General features: G+C 37.9%; 1 protein-coding gene across 6 annotated transcripts in view; it reads left to right on the forward strand.

The window, feature by feature from the left end:
• The window catches only part of ARL15 (ADP ribosylation factor like GTPase 15), a 231155-nt gene that overhangs the window by 79813 nt on the left and 124895 nt on the right, over window positions 1-26447 (forward strand). For all 6 annotated transcript variants that reach the window (XM_052670237.1, XM_052670236.1, XM_052670238.1 and 3 more), the window contains 3 exons: window positions 14104-14248; window positions 16326-16385; window positions 22910-23118. In XM_052670237.1, the coding sequence (XP_052526197.1) occupies window positions 14104-14248; window positions 16326-16385; window positions 22910-23118 (414 nt within the window). The remainder of the gene's footprint in view (window positions 1-14103; window positions 14249-16325; window positions 16386-22909; window positions 23119-26447) is intronic.

The raw sequence follows: 26447 nt of genomic DNA on the forward strand, positions 1-26447 counted from the left end.
CCAAAAGTTAAGGTCCTTTTAAAGGCTGCTTAAACATTGTGTCCAGAATTTGCCTACAAAATACTCTTTATTTCTTCTTTTTTTTTTTTTTTAAAGCCTAATTTAAATTTATGAGGAGGTTTTAGTTAATATTTATTAAACAAATTCTTGTTTGAACAGAGTGCTGTGGCTTTTGTTCTGGTTTTGTTAGCATTTTTTTCATCAGTGCAATCCTGTGAATAACACAGCTTGTATTTGTCTTGTCTTTATATACTCCATTCTCTTTCCTGTTGACTTCAAATTATGTTCTTCAAGTACATGAAGATAAGAAACAGAGCACTTGTTTTAATTTAAGTCTGTACCTCTGTATATTAAGTGTATAACTTGAAGTCTGTAGTCATTGATCCATGTGTGATCAGTGGTGACAAATTGAACCATTTTGATTTTACAGTACTAGAAGAACAAAATAACCAATAGAGGAATCTTTGTCAGAAAAGAGATTGGTGACAGTTGAGAAGCTTACTGGAAAATACAAGTACCTACGTAGGAAAAAAACCCAACAAATGTAAAGCTGGAGAGACAAGAAGTGTGAGGTGTTAAATGGCTGAAGTTTCTCAAGCCTAACTTTTTAAGAGTTTAGTGGAAGAACAAACTGTTTTATGTTCAAACTGGCTGTCATTGATTAAAATTTGAACAATTCTTAATGATACTTAAGATTTGTATGCCTTCCTCCAATTATGTATTTTGGATTAATGTTTTTTCTGTAGGTTGGTCTCCTATTTCCTCCCATAGTAGAAATGTGCTGTGCTAGCCAAGTAAAACTTATGCTATATAAAGGAGGGAAAGAGGTTCCTGAATACATTGCTACATATTTCCTATTCCCTAGGACTTCTGGTCAGAATGCATATTCTCTTAGAGGCTCTTACTTTTGTAAATATAGCGTACTGATGTAGTTGTATATGGTGATATTAATATGAGAAAGGTGTGTAAGAATGAATTTGCTCATAGATAGCCTAAGGAATAAGAGATGCCCATAATCTGCATACGGTACTTCACCTCCAAGTATGCCATGGACTGGTAGTAGAGCATACCCCTTAGATCTCCCATTTGTGCTTCTGCCAACATCAGTGTTATTTTTACTGTATTTTCTAAAGCTGAGAGGCAGTCTGGTCTTAAGCAGGCAGCAGAATTATTTGGCCAGAAGACTTGCATTGCCTGCAAAATCTAGCTATCTTCATTGTCCGGTCCTCTTCCTTTTATCTAAATCCTCTCGTGAATTCCTATTAAGATATGAACATTAGTAATGCACACTCATCCTTACATTTCAATGTTAACTGCATAGAGCATTTCTAATTTAGTAACTTATTTTTTTATTGGTCTTTATTTGTATGCTGCCAATAATAGAGCAACCAAATGTTCATTGATTTGATGACTTTTTGGTTGGGTAAAACATAAACTTGTGTCCTTGTTTCCACAGAGAGAGAGTTATATGGTGTTTCTTTTACTATATGAACAAAAAATTATTACCTATGTAAGCAGGTTTAAAAATGACAATTGAAACTATACTTTCCTTTTTAATATCCTGTAGCACTACTCTGATTTTGTTTAATTTTGTTATCTGGTAGTTTCCAAAAGAATTCTACTTTTCCTTATCAATGGTATACTTGAGTCCTTTTCCACTCTCTTGTGTTCTGTAAATTTTTTTTCTTTGACTGGTATATACAGTGTCCTTTAACTTGCTATTCTACCTCGGACACATACTTATACAGTAAGACTGGACTTTATAATAAATAGTGAGGTCTCTTGTCCTGCGAAATTTCTCTTCTTCGCTTTCAGATTTGATGACAAATTTTACTTTTAAAATATTTCCCATGTCAGAACAAGATGTATCCTGGGGCTAAATCTCAGAGGAAACACTGCTTCAAGTAAACATGAAATATTTCTTCTTTTTCCATAAAAATACACTTGGAGTTTCTTGAGGCTCCTTTTTTATATGTATCATATTTTATCTTTTCAAGTAATCAAGCTCTCTTTTTTCAAAAGGCTACTAAAAGCAAGTTGTTTACCATTTAGAATCATAGAATTGTTAAGTTTGGAAAAGTCCTCTAAGATCATCTAGTCCAACTGTTCACCTGCCACCTGCATTGCCCACTAACCCTCGATTCTTATACTGTAGCTATCCTTTGTTTAAGCACCTCCAGGGATGGCGACTCCACCACTACCTTGGCCAACCTGTTCCAATGCCTCATCACTCTTTCAGAGAAGAAATTCTAATATCCAACTTGAACCTTCCCTGGTGAGTCTTAAGGCCATTCCCTCTAGTCCTATTACTAGTTACACATTAGAAGAGACTGACCCCGCCATGCCACAATCTCCTTTCAAGTAGCTGTTGAGAGCAGTAAGGTCTCCTCTGAGACCTGTTCTCTAGGTGGAACAATTCGAGGTCCCTGAGCCACTCTTTGTAAGACCTATGCTTTACTCCCCTCACCTGTTTCATTATCCTTTTCTGGACGCACTCCAGGGTCTCCCTGTCTTTCTGGTAGTGAGGGGCCCAAAACTGAACACAGGACTCACAGAGCTGAGTACAGGGAAATGATCACCTCCCTGCCTACTTGCTGCACTATTTCTTACAGAAACCAGAATGCATTTGGCTCTCTTGGCTCCAGGGGAACACTGCTGGCTCATGTTCAGCTGAGTGCTGAACAACACTCAAAGGTCAGTTTCCCCTGCAGAATCTTCAAGTCACTCTGCCTGTAGCTTTGCTGGTGTTGTGGCCAAAGTGCAGGGCCCAGCACTTGGTGTTGTTAAACTTCATCCCACTGGCCTCAGCCCAGGTGTCACAGAATCACAGAATCACAGAATGGCCAGGGTTGGAAGGAACCTCAAGGATCATGAATCTCCAACTCCCCTGCCACATGCAGGTCTACCAAACTCCACATTTAATGCTAAACCAGGCTGCCCAGGGCCCCATCCAATCTGGCCTTGAACACCTCCAAGGACAGGGTATCCACAACCTCTCTGGGCAGCCTGTTCCAGTACCTCACCACTCTCTGGGTAAAGAATTTCCCCCTGATGCCTGACCTAAATCTCCTCTCCCTCAACTTAAAACCATTTCCCCTTATCCTACACATATCAACCCTTTCAAAGAGTTGATTCCCCTCCCCTCTGTAGGCTCCCTTTAGGTACTAAAAGGCTGCAATGAGTTACCCTGCAGCCTTCTTTTCCCCAGCTCCCTCAGCCTGTCCTCGTAGGGGAGGTGCTCCAGTCCCCTGATCATCCTAGTGGCTCTCCTCTGGACCCTCTCCAACAGCTCCCTGTCTTTTTTGTACTGGGGGCTCCACACTTGGACACAGTACTCCAGATGAGGCCTCACAAGAGCAGAGTAGAGGGGGAAAATCACCTCCCTGTCTCTGCTGTCCCCTCTTTTGATGGACTCCAGGATACCATTTGCCCTCCAAGCCGCAAGAGCACACTGTTGGTTGACTGTTTTAATCTATCAGGACCCCCAGGTCCTTCTCCACAGGGCTGCTCTCAAGGACTGCTCCTTCCAGTCTGTATGGATGCCTGGGATTCCTCCAGCCCAAGTGCAAAACCTTGCACTCTGCTGTGTTGAACCTCATAAGGTTCACCCGGGCCCACCTTTCCAGCCTGTTGAGGTCCCTCTGAATGGCATCCCTTCCTTCCACTGTGTCAACTGCACCACTCAGCTTGGTGACATCAGCAAACTTGCTGAGGGTGCACTCGATTCCTACATCGATGTCATTGATGAAGATGTTAAAGAGCACTGGTCCCAAGACAGACCCCTGGGGGACGCCACTCATTACTGGCCTCCACCTGGACATGGAGCCATTGATGACCACCCTCTGTCTGCGGCCTTTCAACCAGTTTCTTATCCATCGAGTGGTCCATCCATCAAATCCACATCCCTCCAATTTGGAGATGAGGATGTGCTGGGGGACCATGTCAAAGGCCTTGCTCAAGTCCAGGTAAATGACATCGATTGCCTTTCCCTTATCCACCGATGCTGTCACTCCATCATAGAAGGCCACCAGATTGGTCAAGCATGACCTTCCTCTGATGAAGCCGTGCTGACTGTCACGGATCACACACCCATCCCTCATGTGGTCTAGCATGTCATCCAGGATGATCTGTTCCATGATCTTCTCAGGCACAGAGGTGAGACTCACCGGCCTGTAGTTCCTAGGGTCCTCCTTGCTCCCTTTCTTGTAAATGTGAGTGACGTGACCCTTCCTCCAGTCATCCGGGACCTCACCTGATAGCCATGACTTTTCAAAAATGATGGAGAGCGGCTCGGCAACCACCTCAGCCAGCTCCTTCAGAACCCTGGGATGCATGCCACCCATCCCCATAGACTTATATACATTCAGTCTCATGAGGCAGTCTTGGACCTGCTCTGTCCTCACAGTGGAGGGGTATTTGTCGCCCCGGTCCCCACCTAGAGGTTTAAGGATGCAGGGCTCAGGGACGTGAGAAGTTCTGGAATCTTGTCCACCAGTGAAGACTGAGGCAAAGAACTCGTTCAGTATCTCAGCCTTCTCATTGTCCGTTGAAGCGACTTCTCCTTTTACATTTACCAAAGGAGTCACACTTGCTTTGGTCTGTCTCTTCTGGCCAATGTACCTGTAGAACTTCTTCCTACTGTTTTTCACATCCCTCGCCAAGTTCAGTTCCGCCTGCACCTTGGCTTTCCTGATCGCACTTCTCCAAGCCCGGATGGCATCCCTGTATTCTTCCCAGGTGACACCGCCTTGTTTCCAGAGCCTGTATACACCTTTCTTCACCCTCAGCACACCTAGCAGGTCCTTACTGAGCCACACCGGCCTCCTACCTCCTTTGCCCGCTTTCTTCTTCAGAGGGATGGAGAGTTCTTGTGCTCTCAGGAAGGCATCCTGAAAAATAGCCAGCTCTCCTCAACGTCTTTGTTTTTTAAAACAGCATCCCAGGGGATCTCAGCCAGCAGTCCATTGAAAGCTTAAAGTTTGCTCTTGCAAAGTTCAGGGTCCTGACACCACTTTTTGCCAGGCCCACATCCCTCAAGACCATGAATTCGACCAGGGCATGGTCGCTACAATCCAGGCTGCCTCCAACCTTAACGCCCTTAATGATTTCCTCCACATTGGTGAGCAGCAGGTCCAGCAACGCTTCATCTCTGGTCGGTCTGTCCAACAGCTGGACCAGAAAGTTATCATCAACACATTCCAGAAGCCTCCTAGACCTCTTGCAACTTGCCGTGTGGTCCTTCCAAGAGATATCCGGATGGCTGAAGTCCCCAGTCAGCACAAGAGCCCGTGAGCATGAAGCCTCCCGCATCTGAAGCAAGAAAGCCTCGTCAACAGTCTCCCCTTGATCAGGCAGCCTGTAGTATACTCCTATCACCAATTGACCTTTGTTAGACCCATCCCTAATTCTAACCCACAGGCTCTCAACCTGTTCCTGACCATTGCTCTGAGGGACCTCCTCACAGTCTATCCACTCTTTGACATAGAGGGCAACTCCCCCGCCCTTCCTACCTAGCCTATCTCTTCTAAAGAGCCGATAGTCCTCAACGGTGGTGTTCCAGTTATGGGATTCATCCCACCACGTTTCCATGATGGCAACAAGGTCATACCTTTCCAAGTGCATCACAGTTTCCAACTCATCCTGCTTGTTTCCCAGGCTGCGTGCATTGGTATAAAGGCACTTCAGCTGGGCTTTCTGTCTTACCACCTTTATAGAGGATCTAGGCTTCCCTAGAACAGTAGCATCCCCAACACCCCCCTGCCCCAGTCCATCACTTTGTACCTCACTGTCATCGACTATCAAGTTCGGTACAATCCCTTGAACAACCCGCTCAACCCCAGCAGCTCTGGTTTTGTCCTCTTCCTCCTTCATTTCTAGTTTAAAGACCTGTCAATGAGTCCTGCTAGTTCCTCAGCTAAGATCCTCCTCCCTCTCAGAGACAGGCTACATCTGTCTGCTGCCATCATACCAGGCGCCAAGTAAGTTGCACCATGGTCAAAAAAAAACAAAATTCCTGCATTTGCACCAACTTTTAAGCCATTTATTTATGAGGTGGGTTTTTTGGTACCACTCAGCATCCTGCCCTGCCACTGAAGGTACGGAGGAAAACACCACCTGCACACCCACTCCCTCGACTACCCGCCCCAGTCCCCTGAAGTCTTTCTTGATAGCCCTGAGACTTTTCCCAGCAACTTCATCACTGCCAGCCTGGACTGTCAATAGCGGGTAATAATCAGAAGGGCGAATCAGACCAGGAAGTCTCCTATCCAGCCTGTCCAGATCCTTTTGTAGGGCCTTCTCACCCCCAGGCTGGTTGATGCTTCCTGCCAGCTTGGTGTTATCTGCAAACTTGTTGATGGTGCACTCAATTCCCTCCTCCAGGTCATCATTAAATGTTAAATAGGATAGGCTCCAGTACTGACTCATGGGGAACACCACTTGTGACCAGTCACTGGCTGGGTTTAACTCTCTCTCTGGGCTCAGCCCTCCAGGCATTTCCTTACAAAGAATGTGCCTGTCCAGGCCATGGACTGCCAGATTCCCCATAAAAATACTGTGGGAGACAGTGTCAAAGGCTTTGCTGAAGTCTGGGTAGACTACATCAACAGCCTTTCCCTCATCCACCAGGTGAGTCACCTTGCCATAGAAGATGGAGTTGGTCAAGCAAGACCTACCTTTTGTGAACCCATGCTGGCTGGGCTTGATCCCCCAGTTGTCCTGCACATGCTGTGTGATCTCACTCATAATGGTCTGCTTCATAATTTTCCCTGGCTGTGAGGTCAGGCTGACAGGCCTGTAGTTCCCCAGATATTCCTTGTGACTCTTCTTGTAGATGGGAGTCATGCTGGCAAGCCTCCAATCTTCTGGGGTCTCTCAGGTTGACCAGGCACACTGATAGATAATGGAAAGTAATCTATGCTTATCTATTACCTCTACCAGCTCCCTCAGTACACTTGGGTGGATCCCACCTGACCCCACGGACTTGTGACAGTCCTGATGGAGTAATAGGTCTTCAATTGTTTTCACCTGAATTGTGGGTAGAAAATGTTGGAATTTTTCTGTTTCTGTGATGTTTTCACATCTGATACAATAAGTGAAAGAATTCAGATTTTTTTTACCTTTCTCAGATATGTATTAAAATTAAATTTCTTCATATTTTCAGTTATCCTTAGGGCTTTTTCAAGGTTAGGTTTCATTGGATTGTAAAGCAAACTGTTTGCTAATGCTTTTGTCTATCTTTTTTGTTACCTTTATCTCTTGATGTTAAATATGAATGGGTTGAAATACAAATTGTTGTGCAGAGAAATAAATGGAAATGCTTAAGCAATAGTTCTACGCTTAATGGAATTTAAAAGTGTCAGAGAACCCCCTTGGAGCTTGACTTGATTCTGCAGTGAAGCCTATTCCTGTTCAGAGTGGAACCTGTCCATATGTTCTACTGTTGATTGCAGTGGGTTTCCATAGCAGTATGCTATTTTATTTTATGTAGGCTTTGACCTCGTACTCTAGTAGTGAGTATCTAAGCACATTCAGAATTTAATGTATGATTTTCTTTATGTTTTCTTCAAGGACATTATGAATGGAGTAAAGGGTTATAAGTTGGTTTTGCTCTTCTTTTACTTAAAGGGAAGTGCCTAAGAGATTAATGTCCAAGAGATGTATTTTGCATTTCAGACAAGAGGTTTAGTGCCTTTTTTTAGCATATAGTTTCAAGAAGGATTTCCATTGCCTTACAGTTTTTCTAGGGATATTACATTTTTGTAGTGCACAGACGTCACTGTATTTATAGAATTTTCCTTGTTCCTTATACCCTAAACTTTTGTATGAGACCATCGCCTCAGAGCTGTCCCTTTCACTGAAAGGTAAAGGTGAAGGATCCCCTACCTTCTACCCAAATGTTGTACAAAGATACTGTCCTTAATCCTCATGCAGTGAGGCGAGAAATATCTGCGAACTATTTTATCCTTAAGATAGTGAAGACTTATGTTTTCTCCAAATCCAAAAGTGGTTTTACATTTTGGAGAGAATTCAACCAACTGTGATTTTATTATCTTAACGTAAAGAAGCACTTTACCACGACCATTAAGTTTTTGAAATTATGTAGTGTGAATAGCAGTGTCACATCTGGCTTGTCAAAAGTCAGCCTTCTTTTTGACCATGTTTCCTACAATATCCTCTATTCATAACAACACTGTAAAATATATCAGAGAACAAATAGAACTGTGTCACTTGTGTGGTTTTGATTGTTAAGCCTGTGTCTTAAGTCTACTACAGCAGTAGGTGACTTAATATAAATGTTGAAAATTATTTGATATATGACCATTCCTTTCGAGAATCCAGAGGTAACTCTTTTGAAATACCAAGAAGGGTTTGATAACATTGAATAATTTCAAACAATTAACCCAACTTAATTTCTTTTCTTACTGGCTCCTCTGAAGAATATGTTGATATTTTAGGTTCTCTAACATTTCTGTAACATAGGTCATTACCAGAACTGTGTTTCTTTCATACAATTGCCTTACTTTTTTGATAATTTTTCCTGTTTTATGTTAGCTTGTCTTTATTACTATATACCTGTCTATATTTCTGTGACACAAGCTGGTATACAGTTGGTGTGTGTAGGCATTGAAGAGGAGGGATGTGTTGCAGTTCAACAAGTGGTCTCACCACACATACGAAGATTATGAAGCTTATGAAGATTAGCTAGGCTACTTTCTTAGTAAGCTTTGAGCTAAGGTCTCTACTGGAGCCTGGATCTTTGTTCTGTGTTTTGATGGAGGATATCTGAGGATAGTGGCCTTTGTTTAATGAGGTTGTGGTCTTTCAAAGAAAATATCTGATCAAGATTTTAATATTTCTGTCCTTAGTGAAGATCCCTTCAGGAGGGAAGCGATCATTGGTTACATGTCTTAAAACTGGTAGTTTTTTTCCTCTTCCCCTCAGTTTTCTGTAGTGGTTAGCACCACCTGTACATCTGTTACTGCAACTGAAAAGCATGTACAGCTATAACTCACGTACTGAAATGCATAGATCCTACTGTATTATTTTAACATCGAAGTATTCATACAGTCAAAATGTCGTTTATCATATATCCTTTTTCCTTTTTTCCTAGCTGTGCATGACTTCACTCAGGTGCCTAGACTGTTTCATCATTTTCATTGGATTAGTCCATTGCTGTATCCAGTTGTTTTCTATACAAATTATTCTAATTCTCTACTTCTCAGCCATCAAATCCCACCTTTCACATTATCTCTTCAAGGTCTGAGATTCCTTTGTGATTTTGTGATCATGTACAGCATCAGAATTATAGGCCTGCCAACTTTAAACTTTTATTTCTTTTTAATAATCTCCTTGGTATTTTGTCAGCAACTTCAGGTAATTTCTGGATAGAAAGGTGTGCTGGATAATTGAAATTTCTTTAATGGTATCTTAATTGAAAAATGAAACATGAAGGGAGGCTATATTCACAACTAGTCAAGAGAAGGAGGAGGGGAGCAGAGCATAGATATGGTTGAACAGTTCAGCTTCATTTCTGGATTTCAAGAGCTCTCACTGCTTGATTTGTTAGCATTGCTGTTGCTGTTGCCATAATTCAGGTTATTTTTGCATGAGTGTGTGTGCGTTTAATCAGCTAAGCATGAAATCCCTTGCATTTGTTTATCTCTAATAGTAGCAACAAAAGAAATCAGGAGATGAGTCCTGAACAAAGCAGAAATATTGGAGTTTTTCACCTCAAAAAGGAGAGTGAAAGAAGTACAGCAAATAGGTGAAGACAGACTCAATGGAGGAAGCGGTAATTCAGTGATGTTCCTTGCGCAAAGCTTCAGTGTGTGAGCTGTGGGTTTGGCCACTCCTGCTACAGGTACCACGTTTAGTGATTTTCCTGGAAGAAACTTCTGTAGGCGTCTAAATGGCCACTGTCTAGGGTAGTCAGTTTACAGGCTCATCTTAAAACTGGAATAATCTGATTGGAATAGAAATCCCTAAGTAAGAGCAGGACTGGCTAACTCTCTTACCTCTTGCATTAAACATGCATGTGCATATCATGTACACCAACAAGTAAAACGGAAGTGCAGTGGAGCTGAACATTTTCCTACCAACTGCAGCATGTAATTGTTGGAAAAAATAAGTGATTTTTTCCAATACTGGCTAAAAGCATAAATTTTCTCAAGGTACTGTAATTTTAGGAATTTGTTTGTTTGTTTTTGGGGCTTTTTGTTTTGTTTTGTTTTTAAAGGAAAAAAAAACAACTTCTGCCTCTTTTAACTTGCTTCCTATCCAGTGGCTATATTTGCTGAAGAAATCAGACTTGTGTCCATATCTGACAAGTTTCAAAAGACCAGCTAGAATGTTAATACACATTTTTCTTAGCTGTTTGACTTTTCTGAATGGAGAAGGGAGTACAATGGCATGCTAAATATTTTTGATATATTTCTCTTTCTGGGTTTCAGGTTTGGCATGTTTACACCTTATAAGCACTTTTTACATTTTAGACTTCACTGTAATGCATCATGACATCTTAAATAATGGTTCAGTGCTCATCCATGCTTTGTAAAAAATCTCAGGATTATGTTCATAATCAAAAGTAGAATAATGAATGTAGTCTTATTTCTTCATATTATTAACTCTGAATTCTCTGTGTGTTCTCTAGAGGAGAACTGGGATTGTTTGGTTTGGAGATGAGGCTCAGGGCAGACCTTATCACTCTCTTTTGACTGCCTGGAAGGGAGTTGTAGCAAGGTGGGAGTTAGCCTCTTCTTCCAAGTAACAGTGATGAGAGGTAATGGCCTTACGTATTGCCAGGGGAGGTTCAACTTGGATATTAGAAAAAACTGCTCAGAGTGGTGAGGTACTAGAACAGGCTGCTCAGGGAGGTGGTGGAGTCACTGTGCCCGGAGGTGTTCAAGAAATGTGTAGATGTGGCATTGAGGAATATGGTTAGTGGGCATGATGGGGATGGCTTGACAGTAGGACTAGTCTTTTCCAGCTTTAATGATTCTGTGATTCTAGATGTAGCTTCCAAAGTAGTGAGTCAGCTTAGTCTCTGAGTACTCTCTGGGTGTTTAAATAACCCTTGTTTGTCTGGGATTTTGTAACTTTTAAGTTGCTGACAGAGCAGGAAGGCAATTATCATTCTGTCTGACTACTGATGTTTTTGATGGTAGATTCTCCATTGAGTTTGTGAGGAGGAAGACTGAAAAAAGTTTATAAAATTTAAATATATTATTAAAAATGTCTCCTGAAACGTGCTGATATTAGGAGAATTGTAGTACTTCTCATGCCAGCCAGTGTAAAGTAGTATACGCAGCAGCTTAAATTTCAACAGCTTTTTGGAGATAAACTATTTAATGTTCTTCTTTATACCAGGAAAAGAAAGATATTTGCAGAAGGAAATCATCCTTGCATAAGGACAAAGAGATAGGAGACATGAAAAGAGGATGTTTATATAAAAATATGAGAGTGGTCTGAAGCAAACAATTCTACTGACTTTGGTGTGTGTGCTGACTCTCCTCTCAGCATCATTCATATCTGTCTATGCATACAGATAAAGGATGAGTGATTGGGTGGTGGGTCTGCATGTGCTGCCTAGGACACTCAAGATCACCTAGATTTTTGATCATATATTCAATCAACAGCAGCTAAAAACTTCGTAGGCTAACTCAGATTTTAGGAAATCAACACTTGAGATAGACTGAAGTTCACAAAAGCAGTCTGTGGAGCCCTTTTCACACACACAGCTTCTGTATGTATCCTACAGATGGCAATAATTTGGCAGAACTGCAGATAATTAATGTTTTCAGGGCTGTAAGATTTGTGTCTAGTTACACAAGAGCTATCACAGAATCTAGACAATGAGAAGCATGGATTTTCATCAACTAACTTATTCATTTGTTTTTAATGTGATATCAAGAAGTTCTTGCAAACATGCTGTCTTTATGGGGACAGATTGAATACCCTTTAAAGACTGGGTACAAAGGGCCTGACACGGGCTCAAGAGCTCTGAAGAGCTTCAAAGAATTTTATGTGGCCTTCAGCCTGATATCTTAAGTGGAAACGCAGTTTGAAGGAGCTTACGCTGTGCAATAAACTCAGTTGGTGTTTTTCACAAGTACCAGAGTATCATATTTGCTATGATTTTCTAGAGTTCATAGGGTAAGCATGGATTGACGTCAGGGAGTAAAGCTGGAAGACATGTTTATCTAAAACACATATAAGAGCTATCCTTCTTGAAAAACATCTGGCAGAGTCAAATTTTAAGAGGCAAAGTTTTTATTTTTAAACTATTGCCTTTGTTCAACTTAATTACTACAATAAATGTGTTTTCTCCTAAAATGTGTCTTTCACTTTTTTATATAGTGCTGAAGGAATTTAACTGTTCTTGAATTTATCCTCTTTTTTTTTTTTTTTTAACAAAGGAAAATTATTTTGGCATGGCAATGATGTAGAGCGAGAAGACTTTGGGATGTGGCAGTTTTTAATTGTTTCTACTACCTGTTTTGCGGGACTCTCATCTCTGTGCAAGCCTAGACTAGAAGAAATATTTATCAAGACAGTATTATTGCAAGGTATTCTGTCTTCAGATGATCTCCTGCTCAGTTTTGTGTATCAGCACATGAGCTCAGTCTCGGACGTGTTTAAAGTAACTGGGAGCTGCACGTCAAGAATCCTCTCAAAGTAATCTTAAATCATACTGGTGGTACCCATATGGCTACAACACAGGTATAGTAATTTAACACTATGTAGAAGAAATTCAGTAAAACTTCTGTAGCTACAGTGAACTATCTTTCGTAATCATTTTCTCATTCAGAGTCCTGCTTAGGGACACAGAACCAGCAGTTTGCCTCATTGTTTTATTAACATCTCTTCAGTTTCTTGGAGTACCTGGTAGTCATGAATGAAAGAGGCATGCATGAAGGCAAATACTAGAATATTTTCCTGAAGACTGGGTTTCTTTATTCAGTGCTGTGATTGGCTAGTCTTTAAGATGGAAAAAACTGCTTAAGTCTCATAATGATCTGCACCCCCAGGGTAGAAGTGGAGACTTCTGTTGCTGGAGGTTCAAAAACTAAAACTATGTAAAGACAGAACATGCAGGAGAGAGAAGTGAATGCACAGACCAGTTTTCTAGTACTTATATAGCAAGAGTAATCCTAGATGAAGGCAACAGATACTGGGGAAAGAGAATGTATATATATATATTTATATATATATGTGTAGAGGGATTATATCTTGGACTTTAAATCTAAAATTGCTAGCCTTCCCAGAATTGTATGATTTTATGTTTTTGTGTAGTTTTCCATGTAGCATCTAAAGGGTCTAATTAGCCGTGCTAAGGACTTGAAGGACCTGTTGGATTGTCTAGCCTATTCTGGCAGTGCTAATTAAGAGGCATTGGCAGAGCCATAGGCTAAGCATTGTGTTAGTGATTTGTATTCTTTGTTGTGATTAATTCATACTTTTCTAGGAAATAGTGAGAAATCTACATTTTTACAGCCAGAGCTATGTCCAACAAAATACATTTCTTTCAAGTTGTACTCTTTAACGTTTGAAATTGTAGAGTAGGAAAAATGCTGTCTGCCTTCTATGCACAAAGCAAGGCTAGGAAGGAAATCAGTTGAGCAGAGCTCCCAGATTCTTTCCTCTGACAACAGAGAAAACCTGTCCAGAAGCTGTTCAGTAGCTGCTTTGGTGTTTACACCAGGTATTGCATTTAGAAGTAGAGTTTTCGGCCAGTTTTGCTTTCAGAAGGAAACTCATGAATACTGAACTGCAGAGTTGTGTAGGGCGTGTGCCTACGTCACTGCACAAACTCTGTTGACTCTCTTCGAGAAATATAAGTCACTTTCCTTACTCCAGCTCCATGAGTTTCATGTGAGTAATTAACAGGTGTATTTGTTTTGTTGTAAAACTGCTCTAGATTTCAATTGAGCTGATCTCTGTTAACTACTGATATTGGCAAAATAGAAAGTTTGAATAATACTTCTTTTCTGTCCAGCACCTTTCAATTTTAAACATGATTTTAAAAATCTTGTTAAAGAAATAATTGCAAAAAAAGTAACCTCTTCTTTTTGTGTTCTTTTTTTTTTTTTTTTTTCCTGGCAGTGTTTTAGAGCACTTTGCTGCAAAGGACCACCACCGCCACGACCTGAATATGATTTGGTTTGCATAGGCCTCACTGGTTCTGGCAAAACAAGTCTTCTGTCACAGCTTTGCAGTGAAAGCCCAGAAAATATAGTGTCTACCACAGGTAGGATGCTGTCTTCATTCCATGATGTGCTCAGGGTGTTGTCCAAAGGTAACTTTTGAAACGAATAGCAATGGCAGTAGGGAGCCTCAGCAGAGTTATCTTACTTCTGAAGGTATTTAATAGATTGCTTTGAATCTTACACAACTTGTTCAGTGTTTGGCTGTGTACTGGGGGATCTCCATGAAAACATAAAATTTAGAATATGTCAAAAGTCAGAACAGACATTGTGATGTAATTAAACTTTATGAAATGGGCAACAGCAATTTACTATAGGCAGGCATCTTAAAAGGTTTCTTTCTTCTCTTTATACTTGGCTTTTAAGCAGTCTTGTTATACAGTCAGAGAAGGAGGTCATGCTACAAACTGGAACGGGGTAACGAAGCACTGACAATTACATCATATTTAACTTCTTATACTCTTTGGTATATACTAACAACCAAAAGACTAATGTAATGGAAATTATTTTTGCTTCTGTTCTCTTAGATCATTAGAATGACTTATTTATATAGCAAAAAAGCTAGAAACAGGTTATAAAAAAGGTATTCTAAAGATAAAAAGAAACAGGTACAACAACAGCTAAAAGGTATTTTAACTAAAAAAAAAATATTGACTATGTATACGTATATAGATGTACCAGAAGGACTGATGGCTGACTGATTCTGAGCAAAAAAGCCCAGACAAAAACAACTAAAACAACAAAAAAAACATCAAAATTTCAGAGTAAGAAAAAAAAAACCTGACTCTGCAGAGTTCACAAAGAGGACAGTTTGAGCCATAAGAGATGGAAAAAAACTGTCTGTGTGGCTGCAGCAGTTTAAGCGTCAGCTGCTGAGGGAAAAAGATGTGAGTAACTGGTGTGTATAGTTTATTTGGCTTTATACTGTAGCTGTGCTTCACAGACTTGAATTCTATATGATTGTCCCTCATCTGCCCTGTTTTTCAGTGTGTCTTTGCTTAACTTACAAGAACATAAGGTTAATCAATAAAATGAAAAGTGAACTAAAGTAGACAAGAGAAAATACAATTTTTTCTGTGATGCATAGTCATCCCATTGCCTTCATAGTGGTGGTGTTAGTAATGCTAAGAACATCTTACAGTCCATTGTGGTCAATGCTCAATTCAAATGCTTGGAAGGAAGTTGCTGATCAATTTAGTCATTTTTTCCCTTCAACTTCATCTTAAGAGCTCACCCGAAATTAAAAATTTAACATTTTTGACCGTGAAAGAAAAAGTAACAGCAGTCTTAACAGCTGTATAGATCTGTCAAAAGAAATAGTGAAAATACAATTCACTTAAAAATTAAATTTCTTTAATCTTCTAAATGTCGGCAACAAATTACTATCATATGTTTAGACAATGTGAGCAATGAAAATAGACTCTGTAGAAAACTAGGTAGCGTCCAAACTATTGAACTTCAAGGTTTTATCTATACGTACCATACTTTTGCTATATAAGAAAATATTGAGAATCAGTGAATACAGTGTGACTGCTTCTCCACGTGGTTTTCAAATGGCCTGTGATTTTGCTTTTCTTATCAATGCCATTCAGATTCATTCCAGTTTTTACTTTTCGAGGAAGAGTTTAGGATTTATTTTGAGACAACAAGCTACTTTGAAATTATTTTGTACATTTTCTTACAGTAGTACTTAGAATTCAGGAATATCTTAGTTATCTGATTGGGGAGAACAAATTCCTTGTTTCTTTTAACTAATAAACCTGGATTGACGCACTTTTGTAAATGTGTTTACTTAGTTGTATGGTTGCATGCAGGTATGTAATTATGTTGAAATTGTTTGTGCCAGATGGAAATGAATTCAACTTCTGTCTGCACATTATGCTGAAAGAACAGATATATTTTTTCCTACATAGACTATTATTATTATTATATATACTTACAGATCTGTATTCTTCTCTGTATGTATGTAACACTAGACTCTTGCATAAATTACAAGCAATATGCTTGGATTGCTATAAGCCTTGTATGTTCCCTTTCTCTCAGGTTTAATTTTCAGTTAGAAGAAAGCATATATATATGTATTTTTCCAACAAATAACTTAGTCTCTTTTCTTTTTTTTAGGATTTAGCATAAAAGCAGTGCCATTCCAGAATGCCATCTTGAATGTAAAAGAACTTGGAGGTATAGCATTTATTCACTTGATTATAAAAAGTTACAGTGTCCAAATCTCATCATATTATGTGTAAAGAAATGTTTTTGCATAATGGTAAGATGTTATGACTCCAAAGAGGTCCAAGGAGTTTCCATGGAGCTCTGATGCAGATAAATTTATGCTTGCAGAATAGGAGACCTGCAAATTTGAGTAGCATCAGAAGATGTACTGGTAGCAATTGGTTCTGCAGTTTGAATGTTAGCCAGAGTGGAAGGTTAACTACGAGAGGTTATTCCAGCATACCATAAACAAGAATAGAGGAGGACAGGGAGAGGTTACTCTAGCAGTACACAGGGGTGGGAAATCCACTAAGGGAATTAGAAACATTGGATAGGCTGTTAACCCTGGAGTATGCAGCCAATTTCCATAAGGAAATTTTGCGCAGGGAAGTAGAAAATACGAACTGCTGTGTCTGTCTGATCTGGCATACCTTTTCTCAAGGTTGCCTTTTATTGCAAAAGTATGAAATAAATTGTGATTCATAGCAAATTCTGTTTGAGCCTGGAATATTGAGTATGAGCAATTCTCATAATATCAAACTGCTATTTGTATAACATTTGCCACCACAGCAGATAACAATGAGAAAGACTGATCAGAAAGTGTTATGGAAGGGAAGCCCCTGTTTTTGTTCTTATTCCTTCTTTTTGCATTCAGTTGCTAAGAAGTTGTTACCTGAGTTCTTTTGAAGGTCTTGTCCAGGCATTTGGAGGAAGGTGGGGATGCTTCTTTTTAACAATTAACTGCTTTTATTCAAGGGTGTTCATGTTATTCAAAGGTGAAATTCTATATAGTTTGGTTTTATATATTCTATTTTAGAATTATCTTTTAGGTTTATGTAACTGAAAACTGAAAGGTTCAGATGACTTCGTACAGCAAAGTAGTAACAGCCAATATTTAAAGAACTAACAGCAAAAGTCATACTATTTAAGGTTCTTCAAGGCAGCCAAGCAGCCTATGTGAAACAGATGCTGACTGTGTAGTATTCTTTTCATTTGGCTGGAACAGGATCCTTCTTTGAGGCTGAAGATGTTAATAGTTTCTAGTGTCCTGCTTGCCTGCTGGAATTGGCCAGGTTTTGTTTCTTCATTTCTGTAGGAGTTGTAAAGTTTAATGCCAAATGTAGAGAACACTTTTTTGTTGTTGTTCTACTCTAATTATCTCTTTATTGGGCTTTAGGATTAGGGACATGGAACAAAGTTTGTTGTGCTCTTCTGTAGATCAATATATATTTGCCCACCAGCCCATATATATATATATGATGTGTGTGTGTATATATACATATATAATAAATACATATTACATTTTGAAGTATATGAAATTAGAATATTAAAGAAAAGTAAAACAAAACCAATGCTGTTTCTGCTTTTGTTTTTACTGTTCTTATTTTTAAGCCAGACTGCCTTTCTACTGGAAATCAGAAATTTTATCAAATTCCACATATATAAAAAAAAAATTACATAAAATGTATATTCTATATAAGAGTGTAACTTTCAAATCAAGTATATTACTTGAAAAGGAGCTCTTGCTTTATTTACTGATTGAGCCGAACTTCCCATTCTCTAAGTCTCTATTTTAGTATACAAATAATCCCTTCTTGCTCTCTCTCTGTGAAGTCAAAAGAGAACTTCTTTCTTCCAAAAACTTTGTCCATAAAATGTCTGTAGTTTGAATTACTGTGCCCCAGATGTTGTGTGCCCTAAACCACATTTTTTCAGATTGTACTCTTTCCAGGGTAACTTGAAACATCTCTTTATGTTACACAACTTAGCTGAATAAAGGTAAAGAAAAAAATAACAGATTTGATGATTTCCTGTTATGGTTCAACAGTCTTTGTTGGTAACTGTAGGTGAAATTGTGTGTGAAGAGCACAAACAAGAGTAAGGAAAGATTACAAAAACAAGGCAGATACAAACATTGTTTGGAAGCTTCTGTTTTCTTCTAACTCTGGAAAAAGTTTGGGATATGGAATGCTGGAGTTTATTCTCAAGATAGATAATAAAGGTGTATAGGCAATACAAAGCTTTTTCTTTGACTCTAAGAAGTGTTTTTCCAATATGGAGACCAAGTACCATCATTTATTCAGTATGTTTATACAGTCATTCACTGTTGAAATGCTGTCAAAACAGAATGCAATGTCATGGCATCTGCATGATGTGTATACTTAGGCCAAAGTCAAGATTACAGGCCCATTCTGGAAGCCACCTAATAATTTACAGTTGTTTTTTTGGAATAAGTCTATTTTATAATTTAGCTTGCTATCTTGTAAACGCAAGCTTAGAAACTACTGTGAGATGCCAACTGCTGAGCCCGGTCAAATTTAAATGAGTGATTTTGGATGTGAACAGCTCTTTTTTCTTCTTCCCAAGTTTATAAATACTAACAACATGTTAGAGGATTTAGTAACTTTCTCTGTTTTATGTACTAAAATATATTGCCATGTATTTGCGTTAAGTTTTTTTAATCTACTTAAAGGCCTTTTTCGTAAGCATAGAAAATCAACGTGTTGTGTAATCATCTTTGAAATTCCATTTAAGTGTTAGCTGCTCAGCAAAAACAAAATGCTTAATATCAAGGATGCTTGGATTTCCATGAAATTGAGCAAGACCAGCATAAGAGAACTGTCCTCCCCACTGCTGTTCCTCCTTAAGCTTCGTGACTATAGTAATAAATTCGCACTGTTAAACCAGCTGAATTAATTGTTTAGGTGAGAGCTCAAGAACCAGTAATTTTAAACATGACTGGTTAAACAAAGCATGTGTATTTTGTCCTAATTTGGAAGTAACAAGCGAAAGAAGAGAAAGTAGGAAGGGGAAGTCATGCTGTGTGCAAACCAAGTTGAATGGGAAGCACAAGCTCCTGGAGAAGATGGCAATGGCTGTCAGGTCCTATCTGCCTTGAGAAAAAATGAAATAGGGTGGGGAAAATGACAGTGACCCATTAAATAGAATTTAGTATTTAAATAGGTATGGGCAAACCACAATCCTACCTTGTCCTTTGAAGAAAAAGCGTAGGACTGAACACCCTTGTAACAACATAGCCTAGTAGGGGAGCTAAAATTTCATCTGTTTAGTCATCAGAAAACTGATACTGCAAATAAATGCCAGCCTCAGTCATGCTCACTGGGACATATTTGAACAAAACAGTAAAATTTCTTTGCTGTAATAGAGTAAAAGGCAGTTGACACCTTTACAAAATGTGGTAATGGAGTGCATGTTCAGCCAACTGCAGGTGACGTATCTGCATCTAACAGTTTACGGAGCATATTAGCAAGTGACATTTTTACATGACCCTGATGAGCTGTCCAAACTGTGAGTCTCGTAGAGGTATTCGTATTCTGAAAGCAGTAAAGACGTATCTGTTTGCTATCAGTCATACATGGCCCTCAGTTCAAATAGTGCCTAAGCCCAGAATCACTCAAATAGTTTCCTCCTTTCATATATAACAGAGATCATTACACTTGTTTGCTGATCTTGTTGACTCCTGAGGAAATTTAGACAGGCATTGAGCAGTAGTGATCTTTTCAATGTTTAGAGGAAATGTTCTTTTTACAATTAGCTCTTTGCAGTGTGAATACACAGTCTATCTCCTGTCTTACTTGAAGCAAATAGGAGTTATGCAAACACTGCTTATCCTGTTATACATAGCTTTGATAAGGAAAAAATCAAAATTTTCTAATTTCAGTGTATGCAGTGTGGGGTTTAGTTTTTGTTGAATAGAATTTTTGTGAAAAGTCAAAACTTCTTGGTGTGCTAAAAAGGCTCTTTCTCCTAATGGACATGAAACTGCTTTCTTCAGGCTGAACTGACGGGGGGAAGCATGGCATTATAGCTTATCATCATAAACTGTACCTACACTTTATAAGCAACTCTCATTTCCAAAAGAAGTTTTGATTTTTCGATTCAACCCATAAATAGCTTTGAACCTTTCAAAGCCTAAAGCTGATTCAAACTTTTGTGAGCTAGTCAGCTGAAGGGCTAGACAGACAGAAATAACACAGCTGTAGTAGACTTACTGCATTCGCTATATGCCTGCTGATGGTAAGTACTGTGGAGATAGATGCATAAAGAGCTTTCCGTTGGAGATTATGAGTGCTGTAGCTGAAGGTGACTCAGCAAAGATGAGGGTGCATCTAAGCCATGCTGGGAGCTGGTAGTGGTATTCAGCCTGGCAAGCTGCTTTGCTGTTTCTGCAATCTGAGCTGCTATAGCTTCTCCAACAGAGTTAGAGGGAGGATAGAGATGGAATAGTAGGAAGAGAGGAAAGCACTCAATGATTCTCTCTCCTAGAGGACTTGCTGTGTTTGTGTTTCCAGAGAAAGAGGAAAAAAAAAAAAAGAGTTTCAGAACAGCTGTCAGACATAAAATCCACCGTGGCACCGCCTACTACGAACTATTAAAACTTCAGTTCTAGAATTGAATAAATACTAACACATATTGTATGGCATGTATTTTCTTACTGTCCTTATCAAATAATCTCTAAAATCTCATAACTAGAGCCAGAGATTTTTATTTTAAATTGCATGCTTTATTTTAAAATGGCAGTATAATATACGTAATATATATGCCTAAGTGATCAAACTGACTTTTCACAGACAAGTATAAATATGTTTTTAAAACATTTTTTTAAAACTTTTTTTTTTTTAAAAACTGCTTGAAACCTGTATGTTGTCTTAATGTTTCTCAATACCTGGATAGCTGGAGATTCAAAGTTTGAGATGGCACCTGTGGTTGCTAAGGGAGAAAAACTGAAAACTTGACTTTCATAGAAATCTCACCAGGCAAATCTGGGAGGCAGAGAAAAGATGAGAGATGGTTTCCAGGAACTTCAATTTAGTAGAAGCTTTCATGCACAGGCTTATCTACCTTGAAGTAAGGTCTCTGTGACATTTGTTGTTCTATTGCTGGAGACTTGTTGAAAGTTTGACAGCTAACAAATCTGACATCTTTGAATTCCTTTCAGTGACATTTTTTTGTGATGCTGTGTTCTGTTCTTCTGAAAGCACTGAAAATAAGGGAAATAAAATAGCTTCATACCACTATGAATGAAGCACGGAATGTTCCCTATAGGAAAAAGTTTATTAGCCACCTAAATTGTGCTGAGTACAAAATAAAGAGACTGGGACTGGATGCTTGAGGTTCCAGTGTCTTGAATACAGAGAAGGGTGTAACTCTGTGCAGTGAGAATTGAATAGTCTGTGTTGGATACTTAAAGGACATGGTGTGAATTCCTTCTTAAATACTAGTCTTCACCTTTTACTAGCTCTTTTCAGTTGTACAGTGCATAAATTAAATGAATATTTTAAGTATCACAGCAGTGTTTTACTAATTATTTTACATTACCTTGTCATTTTGTGACTACATGTTGATCAGAACATCTGTGATAGTTGTTTTGTTTCACTGGAAAGAAAGTTTTCTTATCAGCACTTGGTATCTATGTCAACACTGAAGTTCTCTTTTTCCTATCCCTACGTAAGATTTGTGGTGTATGTAAAGGATACCTTCAGCACATCTCCACAAATCACTGTCTTGCAAACATGTCAAGTTTTCTTCTAGAGTATTGCTGCCACTGTTCACTTTTTAATGCTAGACCCCATGAGTCTAGTGCCAGATTCAGACATTCAAAGAGTAGCCTGTGTCCAAATTTAATTTAGATAGTTTGACAGCTGTCAAATATCCTTTTTTCCTACCTTAACATTGCAACATATGCTGTTCTCCAGGGTACACAAAAACTTTCTAGATATAACCTTATTGCTTTGCTTCTGTTGAGTTGACGGAGTGCTGCTGAACTGTGCCCTAAGACTTACTGTCACACATAAGCCTGTAGTCATTCATCATGTGTACTGTGGGGCTGGCTTTTCCAGAATCTGCTGTGTGGTTGACAGAGCAAAATAGTTGAAATGAATACCTTTGAAAATTACCACCTTATCTTATCACTTGCTATTCAACTCACTAGTGTATTACCATTCTTATCATTTTACATGTAATTGTAATTTTAATAGGCTTTCCTGACACCTTTTTTCCTTGATTACAAGGTATTTGGAAGTTTGGAGGTGTGAAATAAAAGACTTTGTTGTACTTAATATTGAACAACTGACATGAAGGAAATTACAATTTACAGCTGTGGGGCTAAGATAGAAAGAATGGGCAAAGGCCATCTTGTTCATGTGTTAATATTGGGATATTTCAGTGAAAAAGTACAGGACTAGCCTAGATTAGGTGGGAATAGTGTAGCAGTTCTACCAGTGCTTCTTTACTGAGCAGAAATTTTCAGGGCCTTGAGTCACTTTCTTTCCTTATTTAAATGATGTTAGTTTTTGTATGTGTGCCAGATTTATGGGTGCTTTTTTCCTTTTTGTTTTTTCATTGATGTATATTTATGATAAAAAAAATTAGTTGATTGCTTTGGTTGTTACAAATAGAAGGGTTATCTTCAATTACAAGTTTTAAAGATGTTCAATTATATTTGCTCTAATTAGTTACTGTTGTTTTGAAAGGTGCTGACAATATCAGGAAATACTGGAGTCGTTACTACCAAGGATCCCAAGGAGTAATATTTGTATTAGACAGTGCCTCCTCTGAAGATGATCTAGAAACTGCGAGGAATGAACTACATTCAGCTCTCCAGCACCCACAGTTATGTACTTTGCCATTTTTAATACTGGCCAATCATCAGGACAAACCAGCAGCTCGCTCTGTACAAGAGGTACGTTATTGTGACATTATCTTGACTGTTTATATTTACTGTCTGCACACTGCTGATCCATTGTTATTTATTATCCTGACATCCTACTTAAGGACTGGCTTCAGTCATCTTTCATTGTAAATACACAGAACAAGTACAGTCCCTGACCCTAAGAACTTATTCCAATGCATTATCAACAAGAAATTCTTGGATACAAACAGAATTCTCCTGCATTTTCTCCATGATTTGCTTGAGGGTAAAAAGATGTTTTTAACTACTCTTATCAAAAGATGCTAGGACAGTGTTTTATGGGTTTTTTGTTGTTTGTTCTGCTTGTTGTTTTTTGTTTTATTTGCTATTGGTTTTAGTCTATCCCATTACTCCATTCTTTGAAATTGCTTAAACTAATAGGTTGTTTGCTGTTGTGAGGAGCCTTTTCCATAAAAGCTTTTTTCCTTAACTTTTACATGCTGGTGTGAGAGCACAGTTGCAGTTCTTTTTCTGAAGTTCTTAACCTGTTCTGATTTTCTTCTTCTTAAATAATATCTTGTATTCACTGCTTGGTAAATCATATATTTTTTCTATTCAGTGTACCATTTGCCCTTAAGTTTCTGAAAAAAATCTTCATTGATACTTTCCAATGAAGTCATTTGTCTTTGAGGAAATGCAGAAAGTATTTATTCATAACAAGAGACTCTATTTCCGAGGTTACAAGAAGAAATTAAAATTCAGTTTTGTCATTCTGTTTGTAAATGTCATTTAAAGGACTCTTCACATTAAAGATTGTATGTGAAATCTTGCTTGTTCTTTGAGTCATGTTTTTCACACAGCAAAATCAAGACTCTTTCAGCACCTTAATTTGTTGCTGATTGTTATTCTAAATTCTGCTGTCACAGATGTGCTTCTTTGTCCAAAGCATTACCTTTATAAAGAATACTGATTGCATTAATTGCACAACTTAATCTTATGTAAGTTAACTATTGGTATGCTACATTTGTGTATGCTTTCTCTCCTGCATTATTTGCATTATGTCTCTTTTGCCAAAATAGAAAGTTTGTGCTAAAAGGGAGAAATGTAAATGGGATTGAGATATAGTGAGATTTTTAGTACGAGAGGAAGAAAATAAGTGCAAGTTAAACTGTAGAATTTTGTATTAAATTGTTGATCCTTTAATCCAAGAATCTATGTTTAAAAAAGAAAAAGGATATGGATTTAGTATATGAAGTTACTCAAATGAAGTTAAGCTCAAATGATACAGGGATTGAAACCTCTACGTTTTGAAAAGGGATTGAAAGTTCTACGTCTCATTCATCCAAAAATAGATTTAGGAAATGACAATTAATGTTTGGAGCAAATGATCTTAATACACAAATTTATTTTCTTCTAGTTTAATGTTCAAGATAAAAGTAAAGCATTTTTTCTTAATCCTTTCTAGTCCAATGACAATACCCTGAGACATGCCTTCATTTAAATCATGTTTAATTTAATTTATCCAAATCTACCCAAAGCGTTATGATTTTATTTTTTAACAGAGCAGTGCAGTTATGATTTCCATCAACAGACATTTCTTTTTTATTATTTAAGTATTTTCAAGCATTTCTTGTATGATTATTGATCTTATTTGAGAAACTTTTATTCTCTGGATTCATGTGAGTAGTGAATACAAGGGAGGAACCACTGTCTTTCTGCCAAGTGACATGTGCCAGTTAGTTTGCAATTTATAGATGAAACTTTTCATTTTGCACTTGAGCCTAGGTGAACAGACTTTTCAGCATATAATAAATCTTTCATGTACTTAGAATAAACATTTCTTTTTGTTTATCCTCATTTACTCTCATTCCCTCCTTATCCCTCTCTGTCGTTACCAATTGGACATCTCAGTAGAGGAATAGATTTTTATATTCTCTCTGTAGCATTTAAATATATTTCTGTTGTGTATATGGTGTATATTCATAGCAAACAAATCTCGATTACTACTTTGAGTCATTCTGGAATGCTGAATACAATAATTCTAGTAAATGTGCACAACTAATGCATAGGTTCAGAAAAAAAATATTTTATCAAGATGTCAGTGTATGTCTTTGAAATTCTTTACTTAAGAATAATAAGGAAAAAAAAAAAAAAAGAAGAGTATTTTGATGAACTGAGGGAGACTGTCACACAATTATTCCTGGTACTTTGTCCCTGAAAAAATGATGTCATGTGCTTGCTTGAATGCAAAGCAGGAGCCTTACTCAGTTTTGCAGATGTTGAATTAGAAATTTCTAGCTTTCTTAAAGGTGTGCTTTTTGCTGTGCTTTTGTTCTCATTAGTGAGGTGGGACATGAATGAAAATAAAATACTATATAATTGTATGACTATTTCTTGTTTCCAAAAGAGCATTTTTAAAGATTTAACAAAGACAATCTCTTGAGCATTGAGAATTTTCTTGGTCTTTTTTTGCAGAACTGACTTCATTATATTTAGATATTGTCTTGATATTTCTTGTGTCATAAAATAAATGAATCGCAATTGAAATTTAAAAGAAGCAAGTATTCTTTTAGACAACAATTTACCTTTCTTTAATGGATACGAAAGGATCCCTTGGAGTATAATTAAAGAAAATATCTGAGTTGAGTGGTGTGTAATAGGAATTGTAGAAAAATATTTATCTGTAACAAAAAATCCCTCACAAAACTGAACAAGTGCCAAGCAGTTTCTGCAACAGATGTTAGTTATATTTATTGTTGAGAAGTACAGTTGCTCTAGCTTTTCAGCTAAATTTTGTGTTTCATGTGTTTCACTCCATGCAGGAGATAGGTAGATAAAGTACTTCAGAAGGTGTATGCCATAAGAATTAAAAAGTATCATCAATAGCTCAGTTCAAAACTACAGTAATTATTTGGAAAAAATATCCAGTCAGCTTGTAGGTGAATCTAATTGATTTTGCAGACATCATTGCAGAATATACTTCATATTATATTCACCATATCAGAAAAAGTTACAGGAGAAGCTAAGCTGAAATACTAATCATTAAATGTAATCCTGTTCGTCTGTATTCAGTTCCTGGTTAGCTACTTTTAGTTTATTTTTTTGTTTGTTTGTTTTTTGTTTTTCCAATCAAAATCATAGATCAGTTAAAGATCATCTAGTTCCAGCCGTGCTACCACAGAGATATCTTCCACTAGAGAGAAAATAAACACCCCCCCCCAAAAAAGCATTTGGCATTTCGTTCTAAAAACTATAAATAAAGAAGTTACTTTGATTCTATGATTCTATGATTTAAATATGGAGCCTTTACATCATGTCATCTCAAATTTTGTGATGTTTATTCCATATTTATTCCACTTTTTCATATCAAAGATATTTAT

This window comes from Tympanuchus pallidicinctus, unplaced genomic scaffold (assembly GCF_026119805.1).
Source record: "Tympanuchus pallidicinctus isolate F22 unplaced genomic scaffold, pur_lepc_1.0 scaffold9, whole genome shotgun sequence".
Lineage (NCBI taxonomy): Eukaryota > Metazoa > Chordata > Aves > Galliformes > Phasianidae > Tympanuchus > Tympanuchus pallidicinctus.